The sequence below is a fragment of the Chelonia mydas genome, chromosome 1 (genome assembly GCF_015237465.2).
Source record: "Chelonia mydas isolate rCheMyd1 chromosome 1, rCheMyd1.pri.v2, whole genome shotgun sequence".
Classification (NCBI taxonomy): Eukaryota; Metazoa; Chordata; order Testudines; family Cheloniidae; genus Chelonia; species Chelonia mydas.
Window position 1 is genome coordinate 110353471 of NC_057849.1, and position 12679 is coordinate 110366149.

General features: G+C 44.6%; 1 protein-coding gene across 2 annotated transcripts in view; it reads left to right on the forward strand.

The window, feature by feature from the left end:
* The window catches only part of UPF3A (UPF3A regulator of nonsense mediated mRNA decay), a 49756-nt gene extending 45043 nt beyond the window's left edge, over positions 1-4713 (forward strand). The window contains exon 10 of one of the 2 annotated variants that reach the window (XM_043536150.1): positions 3221-4713. In XM_043536150.1, the coding sequence (XP_043392085.1) occupies positions 3221-3288 (68 nt within the window). In that variant the 3' untranslated portion in view covers positions 3289-4713. The remainder of the gene's footprint in view (positions 1-3220) is intronic. The other variant, XM_037881271.2, reaches the window with a different exon arrangement.
* Positions 4714-12679: the final 7966 nt, after the last annotated feature.

Genomic DNA, 12679 nt, shown 5'->3' on the forward strand with positions numbered 1-12679 from the left:
GTGCGTGGCAATCACTCTGTAGAAGCTGGTGACTCCAGACTGCTACTGGTCAGTCACGAATCAATTTGGAGTTGGGAAGGTGACTGTTGGGGCTGCATTAATACAAGTGTGCAGGGCAATTAATCGCATCCTGCTATGAAGGACTGTGATTCTGGGAAATGTGTGTGAAATAGTGGATGGCTTTGCAGAAATGGGTTTCCCTAACAGTGGAGTGGCGATAGATGGCACACACGTTCAATTTTGGCAACCTTGCGACAGAGTACATCAATAGGAAGGGGTACTTCTCCATGGGGTTGCAGGTGTTTGTGGATCACCCTGGGCATTTCACTGACATCAATGCAGGATGGTTCGGGAAGGTGCATGATGCACGCATCTTCAGGAACACCGGCCTGTATAGAAAGCTACAAGTGGTGACTTTCTTTCCAGACCAGAAGATTATAGTGGGGGATATTGAAATGCCCATAGTGATCCTGGGAGATCCATCATAGCCCTTACAGCCATGGCTCATGAAACCTTACATGGGAAACCTGGACAGCAGTAAGGAGTGGTTCAACAACAGTCTGGGTAGATGCCGGATGACAGCGGAATGTGCCTTTGGCAGATTAAAGGTGTGCTGGTGATGCCTTTATGGTAGGTTAGACCTCAATGAGGATAATATTCCTGTGGTCATAGCCTCGTGTTGTACGTTGCATAATCTTTGTGAAGGTAAGGGTGAAAGACAGGTAGACTGCTTGGCTGCTGATTTTGAGCAGCCAGATACCTGGGCTATCAGAGGGGCCAGGAGGGGAGCAATTCGAATCAGGGAGGCTTTGAGGCAAAACTTTGAAAATGAGAACCAGTAATATATATCTCTGTGATTGGTGCTGCAATGTTACATTACATGTAGTTTTCCTAGGAAGCAATGGCGAAATTTCGGGCCTTACATTCCAGTAAGCAAATGATTAAACTGCCTGTGTATGCATTGGTAGAGCCTGCTATTTCAATTTGTAGGAAACAAATAAAGATGAGTTACCGGTCAAAAATTTTGCTTTTATTGCACAAGAAACAACACACACACAAAGAAACTTGGTGGGAAAGGAGGTACCAGGGAAGGGCAGACTTTCAGAGCTGTGTGTAGGTCCAGCTATCATTTTGAAAGTTTTCTGAGGGGGTGGAGTGAAGGGGAAACTGAGAAGTCCCAGAAAGCGGAAAGGACTGTGCGGGCAGAGTTGCGGGGAGGCATAGAAAAGAGTTCTGAATGTACTGCAGGGGAGGGCGGGCATGCATGTGCTCAGTCTGCAGCATTATTAAGGACTTCAGCATCTGTGTTTGCTCCTCCATTACTTTAATCATCCATTCAGTAGAATCCTTAACAAACTCCTGATTTTCTTTTCTGTTCTGCCTTTTGGCTTCCCTCCACTCCTTGCGCTCCCTTTTCTCTGCATTGGAGAAGTGCAGTACCTCCCGGAATATGTCTTCTTTGCTCCGTCTTGGGTGATTTCTTATCTATCAGAGATGCTGGGCCGGTGTTTGTGGGGTATTCCTCAAGGCCACATCTGCTGAAGCACAAGGAACAATGCACAGAAGCATGATTGTTAAGTTCACGCACAGTATAGAAACATTTCAGTAAAATACACCTCTGGTAACATAATCACTTTCTCACTGACCCTTGGCAAGCACACATCTCAGCGAACACCCAAAGCATGGTGAGTGTTGGCTGGGGGGAGCGGCGCTCTACATGGGAAAAAGAACACTCTGCAAGGGTTGCGGTGCAGCCAACTAGGGGAAAAATTCTAAAATTCTCCCACACTTTCCCACAGGCCAGGGTCATTGTAGTATATATCTCACTGTTGAGGGTAAGCAGAGAAGCGAGTGTACATCTGCTACATGCTTGTGGCTTCCGCCATGGTCTCTGTGCTGCTTGCCTGTGTGCCGCTTTGGTCCCTGAACAAGTGATTGCCAAATGGTGTGGGAAAGTTCCCTACAGTGGGGGAAGGAACAAAGGAGCTCTGCCAAGGAACCTGCGGCAGAGGATTGACAAGTACCTCCAGGAAACTTTCCTAGAAATGTCTCTGGAGGATTCCCATGGGATCTCAGCATACATCAACACCCTGTTCCACCGTACTGATTAGCTGCACAGGGAAGTGTCCAGCACACAGAAATACAGTAATCCTTGTACATTTCTATACCCTGAACCCACCTCTGCATTACGCAAACCACAGCCACTTACCAGGCATTTCCTCTCCTGCTTCTTGCTCACCAGAGAGCAACTGCTGAGACTGGCTAGACACCTCTGGAGTGGTGAACAGTTCCTGGCTGCTTCCCCCACTGGGAGATCCAGCCGGGAGCTCCACATCGTTGTCTAACTCCACCTCTTCATCATTGACTTTGTCCTCTGGGTTAGGTCCTCTTTCCGCCACCTCCAGGCCCACCAAACTATCCATGGAGCTCCTGGCGATGGAGGTGGTGTCACAACCGAGGTAGTGTCCAGCTCCTTATAGAACAGGCAGGTCTTAGGTGCAGCACCAGAGCGACAGTTTCCCCCCCTCGCCTTATGGTACACCTGCCTCAGCTCCTTTATCTTCGCTCTGCACTGCAGCACGTCCCGATCACAGCCCTTTCCGCACAAGCCTTGAGAAATCTGCCCATAGGTATCAAAATTCCTATGGCTCAAGTGCAGCTGGGACTCCATAGCCTCCTCTCCCCATATACTAGGCAGGTCCAGCAGCTCCGCAGTGGTCCAAGTGGGAAAGCATTTGCTGCAATAAGCCGCCATGGTCACCTGGGAAGATGCAATGAGACCTCTCGACACCGAGTAAACAGGAAATGGAATTTCAAAAATTCCCAGGGCATCTAACGGGGAGGGTCGGATGGTTGTTTACTTGACTGCAGCGCAGTGGAGTTCAAACTGCTGATTAGATGTTGTTGGGATGGTTGTTGTGGGACACCTTCTGGAGGCCAATTAAAGTGATAAAATCAAGTGTGGTGTCTACACTGGCACTTCGTTGACAAAAATTTTGCAGAAAAAGACGTATGTCTCTCGTCAGAGTGGTTTTATTTCGTTACCAAAATGGCATTTTTGCCTCCAAAAGTTGCATCGCAGTGTGCACCCATTCACTGTTTTGTCGGCAAAAGCTGCCTTTTGTTGACATAACTCTGTAGTATAGACAAGGCCTAAATCTCACATATGTGAATAAATGATAGTTTTCTCCAAAAGTTAACCTTATGCACTTCTTTCTAGGATCGTCCAGCCATGCAGTTATACCAGCCAGGAGCTCGCATTCGAACACATACGGGATCTACAAGTAAGATCTATGACTGCAGTGGGAAGTCCTCTGAAGATGCCTGCGATAGAAAGTATGAGGTAGATAATTCAACTGGAGGTGGTTCTGAGAAGAGTGAGGAGGCAGAATGAAACATCAGGGGTAGAAAACTTGTGAAAAAAATGAATTTAAGATTTAATTTCTGCACAAAATATATGAGGCCTCTTCAGAATTCCACAGATTGGACCAACAAAACTATAATACATCTGCCTCTTTCTTTCTTTCTTTAAAATGAAAATGGTGATTGGAGGCAGATAAAATATCACATAAAGGAAATTCAGTTGCTTTTTTACAAAAAACAGAAGCAAGCACTGTTTGACTAGTTTAGTAGTGGTTCAGTATTTTCGTAAATTTACCTTTAGCTAGAAAACCTCTATTAGTTTTAAGCTAGTATTTATATAAAACTTGTCCGAAAATATTTCACTTAGTCTAGCCTGTTAAATTGATAGAAATAAAGAAATGTATATTTGCATCAGTTTGATATCTCAGGCACTTTAAATGTGTTCTGTGAATGGCATTAACTACGTAGGACCCAATCCTGCAAATACCATTAGGCATAATGCTTACTACAGAGAGTAGTACTATTGAAGTCAAAGGGACTACACCCAGCAGAAGCACTGTTGCCAGTAGTGTTTACAGGATCAGGCCCATGGTTTGCAAACGTTTATTGATATACATACCTCATTGTGTTTATATTGTTTTTCAGTTAACTATAGTGTCAGGTAAGTGTGAGTAAAAGCTACTGTATGTTGTCATAAAATTGGTCATTCTCTTAACCACTTTTGCCTTTTATGTTCTAATATATTCCTGTGTTTAAAACAGAAAAAGCTAATGCAAACCTCAGCACTTAAATACTGTATCTGGTTTAACTAAAATTGCGGGTTTTGTTTGTTTGTTTGTTTGTTTGTTTGTTTGTTTGTTTTGGTACTGACTTTTAAAAAAGTGATTGTACAGTGATGACTTTTTATATGTTAAATGTTTCACATAAGTTGCATTTGCAGGATTTGGAACATGTATGATATATATGTTATAAAATACAATTTGTTTGAAAAAAACACACACACAGCAGCTCCAACATTTCATTTTGGAGACCTAGGCCAAATTCCACCCTCTGATGCATGCGTATGGCTCCCAATGTCTTCAGAGACAGCTACATGTCCATGTAAGGGCAAAATAAGGCTCTTTGATAGTTGTCTTTTACGACTGATGCACTTTTCAGTTATCTGAAACTAAGATCTGCTTTGTCAGTGAAGTTAAATATTAAGATGTTTGTTTATTTTTGACATTCTACTTTGAACAGTTTGTTATTAAGTGTAACATCTGATTGTTCTAAACTCAAAAAAAAAAAATTTGTTGTATTTTCCCAGACATTAAACATTAAATATAATAAAAAGTAAAAACATTTTGACTATGAACTGAGAAATGATCTTCCACAATTCTTTTGCCTAGTACACCAAAGGTATTAAGAAAGATAGTATACCACTTATTAGTATTAAAAGGCAGATTAAAAATATAATTGAAGAGTTTTAATATTAAGTTTACATATAAGATGTTTTATATGCAAGAGGATTAACCATTTTTTACCTACTTAAACTACTTTGAAGTAGGACACTCTTAATCTTAAATAAGACTGTAATCACAGGATGGGCTGAGTTGGGCTCTATCCCACCTATGCGGGCTTGGGCTGGTGTTTGGGTCAGGTGACCAGGATCACGTGACAGTATCCCAAGAATGGAGCTTCCTATTATGGGAGCCTATGTAGCGTGAAGGGAGAGAATTGCAGGGAGCAGGAATACTGGCTACAGTAGAGCCAGATCAGTGTCAGAAAATGCTAGGCAGTTCTCCACAGTTTTGCTGGACTCTTTGTTAACTCTGAAAAGGATGTACTGGAATGACTTAGCCAGAGGGCATATCACCTCAGTGACCCAATAGCTCTGGGTTGCTGGACCATATGAGGGAGACAGTGAGTTGATCAGGGTAGGGAAACTGAGGCAAACAGGTGCCTAGAATCCAAGGGAGGTGAAGTGATCTTGTCATAACTGTACACACACAAATTTACACCAAAATAAGGAGAGGTGTCAATTCAAACCAAGTTAGTCATTTAGGTGCATCTGTATATGTAGGTAAACCACAAGTCTTTGTAGGATCAGGGCCCAGATGAGACCAAATATTTTCAGCCTCTTTGAATTATAGGAGGTGGTGACCAGAGCCCATAAGACTAAAGGCCAACCCCCTTGGATGTGGGACGGGCCACAAGATCCAGAATGCAGGTGGTTCTTCTTCAAGATATGTTGTCCATATACTATCCAGACTTGATGCCATGTGTCCCGTGCAGTTGTGTTCAGAATCTTTTGGCCAGCAGCACCTGTTGGGGCCACACATGCACCCTGAATGTGCTTGTGTTCCCCTTCCTGAGATCATATAGCTTAGCGTGGTGCTGAGCTAACCTCAGTTCCTTTTCACTGCCTCTGACTGCGAGGCAAAACCGAGAGCAGTGTACTTGTCTGTTGTTCACTTGCGATTACAAAACTGATATCACCATAGATAGTTAGCTGTTCAGTATAGATGTAGTATAGTTTAGAAACAGTTTTTTATTAGGTTTCCATTCCAGATAGTTTTTTCTCTGTCTTTTAGTTAGGCTGAAGTCCTTATGGCTGAGCAAAAATCACCAGGGTTCAAATATTGCCTTTTGGGAGAGGTGGCTTACCCCCCCTCAACAACATGCATACTAGATTCTGTTTGCATGGGAGCATATTACTGACAAACACTCCATTTATCTGTCTTTTTCTAAAAGAACCCGAAAAGCGAGGGAGGCTCATTTAAAGCTTTACTCGTAGACAAATATATAAGGCCAACCTCAGACCAGGGTAAACAAGATCTGCCTGGGTCTGAACACTCTGCTCCTAGAAGTGCTCTGGTGATGGTGAATGCCACAAGCTCCTCCACAGCCCCAGCTCCTGAGAAGCACACCTCTGCTGCCACTTCTAAGTCTTCTCAGCCATGACGGGCAGAACACAGCACCACTCTTTTAAAGAGTAGGACTGGCGCCGTCTGAGGATCCTGTAAAAAGGAAGAGACATAGTCTGTGTCTACACTTTCACTTTTGTTGGTGTCACTCAGGGGTGTGACTCCCCCGAGCGACATAAGTTACACTGACAGAAGCACCAGTGTGGACAGCGTTGTTGGCAGGAGACATAGCTACCGCTGCTTGTTAGTGACGGTTTAATTAGGTCAACAGGAGAGCTCTCTCCCATCTGCATAGAGCGGCTACATGGGAGATCTTGCAGTGGCATAACTGCATCAGTACAGCTGTGCCAGTGAAAGGTCCCTAGTGTAGACATGGCCATAGATCTCATGCCTCCTCTCACAAGGGTAGAACGAGGTCTGACTTAAGTCCCTCTGGCACTCATAAACATTATGGTTTCTGTACACCAGTACCAGCCAGGGAGCACCTTCATGCAGTCTCCACTACTGTTTCTGCAGTGCTGTCTCCAGGGCACTCAGTACTGATGCTGAGGCTTCCTGCTTTGGTACCAATAACCTTGGTACCAACCTTGTTGGCATAGTCTATTCTGGTACTGACTACCTCAAAAAACATCTGCTTAGGGTACCAACAGTCTCAATGCTGAGATTCACAGCATGAGGAGATCGAGTGGTAACCACTTTCCCTGAGTCAGTGCTCTTATCTTTAGGGCTCTGTGTCTGTCACAGAGGTCATGGATTTTGTGACTTTCCGTGACCGCTGTGACTTCTGCAGCTGCCCCCAAGCAGCTGGCCCTGGGAACAGCTACTGGCTGCTGCTGGAGCAGCTCCGCAGTCAGCTGCATCAGCTGGTGCGGCTGCTTCTGGGGACCCCCCGGTCAGTGGTCCTGGGTGGCTGGAGCAGCCATTGCTGAGTGGCTGCCAGCAGCAGTCCCGGGGCAGCTGGAGCAGCGGCGGGTGGGCAGCTCCAGGGGCAGCCGGAGCAGCCGCTACTCTGCAGCCTGCGCAGCTGGTGCTGCTGGCGCCGGGCCCCCCCGCAAGCAGCGGCTTCCGGGGCTCACCTCCCGAGCAGCAGCAGTGGCCCTCCTGGGCTCCCCACACAGCAGTGCCTCCCCCCAGCTAAGATTTAGTTGGGGGTATAAGTCACGGCCAGGCCATGAATTTTTGTTTATTGCCCGTGACCTGTCCATGACTTTTACTAAAAAGACTCATGACTAAATCGTAGCCTTAGTTATCATCATCAGTAAACATCCCCACAGCAGTACCAGCTGTGGATATTTCTTCAGCACCAAATGTATCTGTGGTACTGATAAAGGATTTCCCAGATCAAGTCAGGACTCCAACTAAATTGGCACTTCCACTGGAGGAGCAGTAGAACTCTCTGGGAGAGATTCACCTTCTGTCTCCCTGAGGCCCCCCACCCCCTATGATCCGTATATACCCAACAGAGAATCCAGGGTTCATGGTCACTATAGCAAATATAGGGTAGATAGAGAGAGACATCCTTCTGGTACCCTCCCCTTGTCCCCCAACTCATTTTGCTTACAGCCCTCATTCATGGCCATACTGGGCACTATGGGGCTTTCATCAGGGGTCCTCTAGTCCTAAATCCCCTATCCCAGTAGTGTCTATGAGAGACCAATAGCAGCAGCCATCCCAGGGAGCAACTGGGGATCCTCAACAGTTGCAAGTTGCTAAGGAACTCCACCAGCCAACTGATATTGCTCCTGCTGCCATTTTGTCATCTTCATCTGACAAAGCTGTGGTCCTACCTGCTCCATAACACTCAGACAACTACAAGACTTTTTAAGACCTCTATCGAATGGCAGCGACATAAGTGATTCCAACTGAGGTTGTGCAGGAGAAGTCTCACACAAATTGTTAAGACATCTTGCACACAACCAGTAAATAAGGGACTCTTAGAACCTCTTCAGCTCCTCTAGCAGACACATCTAGTCATCCAGTATCTAAAAAGGCAGACAGAAGGAACCAGGTGCCATCTGCATGATGTGAGTATGTGTATACTCATCCCACATCTGGATTCCTTGTTTTAACCACAGCTCAGGAGAGAACAAAACAGCAAAGCTCTAGGACAACACCTAAAGAAAAAGAGCCCAATATTTGGATCTTTTGTGAAGAAAGAGATACTCCTCTGTCCAGTTTAGGATTGCTAATTAACAAGCACTCCTTGCCAAATATGACTACATAAATTGGCATAAGGTGTCGGAGTTCACAAACAAATTACCCCATGTTGGGCCTCCTTGCAAGCAGCGATTGAAGTATCAGATACTGCAGCAAGGTCAGTGGCAACAGCAGTTACCATGAGCCAGGCATCGTGGTTGCAATCCTTGGGGATCCAGAAGGAAGTACAAACTGCTACAGAGGATCTCCCTTTTGAGAGTTGGGATCTCTTCAGCAGTAAGACAGATGATGCATGAAATTTTTTATAGGACTCACAAGCTACCCTAAGGTACCTGGGTCTTAATATGCCACCACCCAGAAGAAAGCAGCTTAAACAACACTATCCAATGCAGCCTTCTTCAGCCTTTTTCTATTCTCCAGACCACAGGCCATGGGAACCACTCAGGAAGAAACAAAGATTGTACAGGAGATAATCTTCCACTTTCTCTTCCTCTGCAACAGTGAGATCAATACCTACATCCAGACAGATGGTTTAATGCTTTAGTCAAGAACTCCTTGAAACCATATCCAGGTTATCTTCACTCATTCCCCACTCCATTTGGGGATCATTTAATTTCAAGCTGTGTGGACCAATCTCACTGTATACTTTGGAGAAGCACCCTAAAACCCCCATATTCCTCATTTATATATCATTGTGATCTTGTATATATAGTATGCCATATAAGGTATCGGGGGAAAGGTTATGATCTGCTGAAAATCACTGTTCTGTCTAAATATGTATATCATTAGTGCATATGAAGTTATGAGATTGTGTTGTATGGCTGTCACTAAAACATGCTATAAGTTGGGGAATCGGCCAGATATTAGCTCCCCAGAGACAACAGGAAGGAAAGTAACCAATGCCTGGGCGGGTTTTGAACAACCATCAACAGCCATTGTCCAGCAAGAGAGGTACGATACAATGACTCACTTGCACAAGGCCACACCAGGGGAATTGCTCAACCTTGCCTGGGGACTCAGCAATGCCCACCAGACATGCCTGGACTTGTGTTCTCCAGGTACATGGGACTAAAGGTATAAAACAGAACACAGTGGCCCCATGCTTGGCCTTTTCTCCTCTCCCTACATTCGCTGCAAGCAACAAGGACACTCACTCAGAAGACTGAAGATTCCAACAGAGGAGACTGGACCAGGTTTCAAGGATGAAACCTGTATACTATGAACTACAATATCCAGTGGGATGAGAAAAACTGCTTATTCTAGATGTTGCCCTATCTAATAGGGTTGAGAATTTAGACTGCATGCCTATATTTTATTTTATTTTGGTAAACACTCTGACTTTTTGCCTATCACTTATGATCACTTAAAATCTATCTTTTGTAATCAATAAACATGTTTTACTCTTTATCTTTACCAGTGAGTTTGCCTGAAGTGTTTGGTAAATCTGCTCAGGTTTACAAAGGTTGGTGTGTATCCACTTTCCACTGATGAAGTGGTGAACCAATTAATAAACTTGCACTGCTCATCTTGAGCAGTACAAAATTGTATATTCCTGAGGTACAAGGCTGGGAGATGGGGCGATTTGGCTGGTACCTTTCTCTGTGTGATTCATGAGTGGCTGTGGCAGCATTCATGCAAACTAACTGGCTGTGGAGATCCACATGCTGTTGTGCTGAGTGATCACAGCACCTGGAGGGATTTGCTGCTTGTCACTAGCAAAGCATTGTGAGAGACAGTCCAGGCTGGAGAAATAAGGGGGCACAGTAGTCCCACGGTCCCAGGTTGCACCCCAGGAATCCCGTCACAATCACCCATCACTGCTGGGTCCTAGAAATAATCCAAGTGGGATACTGAATTCAGTTGAAAGCCCTCCATCCCCATTCATCCTCCCTGTTCATTTTCAGGGACTCCTCTCATGAGAGACTATTACAACAGGATGTTGAGACCCTTCCTACCCTAAGACCAACAGAAGAAGTGCCTCTTTAATGCAAGGGAAAAGGTATTTATTCCTGTTACTTTTTAATTCACAAGAAAAAAAGGAGAATGGCATCTTATTCTAGATTTAAGGGAACTCAGCACCTTTATTCATCAGATCTAGCTCAGAATGGTGAGCTTTGCCTCAATTATCCCATCTCTAGATCGTTAGAGATGGGATGCAAGGCTGGATGAAGTCCATATACCTTCCCAGCAGTTATCATAACAATATTCCTTATTCCTCCACATGTCCTAAAATTGCTAGATTGGTGGAAAATCCCTGATCAGGTATGCAAAAGTGTCCCATTTTTTCTCCTCCACTTCCCTGAAAGACAGTAGTGACAGATTCCTTCAACCTTGGCTGGGGAACATACCTAGAACATCAATGTCAGGGTCTGCGATCTTGAGAGGATACCACATAAATGTGTTAGAACTCAGAGTGATTTGTTGTTTCTACTTTTGATTCAAGGCAGGACAGTGCAACACCACAACAGTACAACAGATAAAGACAGATAAAGAGCAGGATCATTTTCTCTGTATGAAGAAGAGCCTGCCTGTGGAATTGAGGCATCTGTTACCACATCAGCGTGACAGCTGTGTACCTATCAGGACTAAAGAACACTCTAGCAGATTGCCTGAGCAGGTAGTTTTCAGATTACCATGACTGGACGATAAAGGACACTATCATTCTGAAACTTTTTTTGAAAGTGGGACCAGACCTCCGTGGACTTGTTTGCTACAGAAACAAAGAAAAAATGACACACCCTTTTACTCCAGGGGAGTCCCAAGACCGGGATCCCTCTCAGATCCCTCAACTTCCAAAACATTACCAGTAAGTCCAGACATAGTCTCCCTGAGCATCTTGCATCTGAACCTGACTTCTCTACAGCTCACAGTGTGACTGTAGGCTGGCAGACTCCCATGGAGAGATCTTGTTCTAAGGATGTCAAATACATTCTCAGACAAAGTAGAAAGGAATCTAAAAAAATCACCTATGCAGCAAAGCGGAAAAAGTTCTACCTTTGGGCACAGCAACACAGTATTTCTCCAGCAGAATTAGATGTTCCTAATATTCTGGACTACGTAACGTAATTAAAAAGATCAGGACTTTCTATCAGGGTGTACCTGGCAGTTATATCAGTGTACCTTCCTCTGATACAGGACCACACAGTTTTCACATCATACAGTGGCTAGATTTCTTAAAGGCCTCAGACATGGGTTCCCACCTTTTATCCTCCTGGGATCTCAGTATGGTTCTAGCTGTGTTGGGTCTTCCCTCTGAGCACCTGACGTCAAGTTGCTTACAACATTTCTCCAGAAGACAGCCTGCTTAGTAGCAATCACGTCAGCCTGTAGAATTGGGGAATTACAACCACTCACAGCGGGCCCTCCATATACTGTTGTTAAGGTTACCCTTCTACCCCATCTGAAAGTCATTCCACCTAAATCAGATAGTTCATTGTGATGCAGTGTATAAACCCCACACTGGCAGTGACAGTTAAGGGGAGCCAGAGAGCCCAATTAGCCTGTACTGTGCCACATGAAAGGGAGACAGGTAATTAAGGATTAGACCCAGCTAGTGAGAGCTAGACTGGATGGCTCTTATAAAGAAAGGAATTCCGGGTCAATAGGGGGAAACTGAGAGAGGAGAGGTTTCAGAGTAGCAGCCGTGTTAGTGTGTATTCGCAAAAAGAAAAGGAGTACTTGTGGCACCTTAGAGACTAACAAATTTATCTGAGCATAAGCTTTCGTGAGCTACAGCTCACTTCATCGGATGCATTCAGTGGAAAACACAGTGGGGAGATTTATATACATAGAGAACATGAAACAATGGGTGTTACCATACACACTGTAACAAGAGAGTGATCACTTAAGGTGAGCTGTTACCAGCAGGAGGGGGGGGGGGGATCCTTTGGTAGTGATAATCAAGGTGGGCCATTTCCAGCAGTTGACAAGAATGTCTGAGGAACAGTGGAGGGTGGAGGGGGGGAATAAACATGGGGAAATAGTTTTACTTTGTGTAATGAAACATCCACTCCCAGTCTCTATTCAAGCCTAAATTAATTGTATCCAGTTTGCAAATTAATTCCAATTCAGCAGTCTCTCACTGGAGTCTGTTATTGAAGTTTTTTTGTTGAAGAATTGCAACTTTTAGGTCTGTAATCGAGTGACCAAAGAGATTGAAGTGTTCTCCAACTGGTTTTTGAATGTTATAATTCTTGACGTCTGATTTGTGTCCATTTATTCTTTTACGTAGAGACTGTCCAGTTTGACCAATG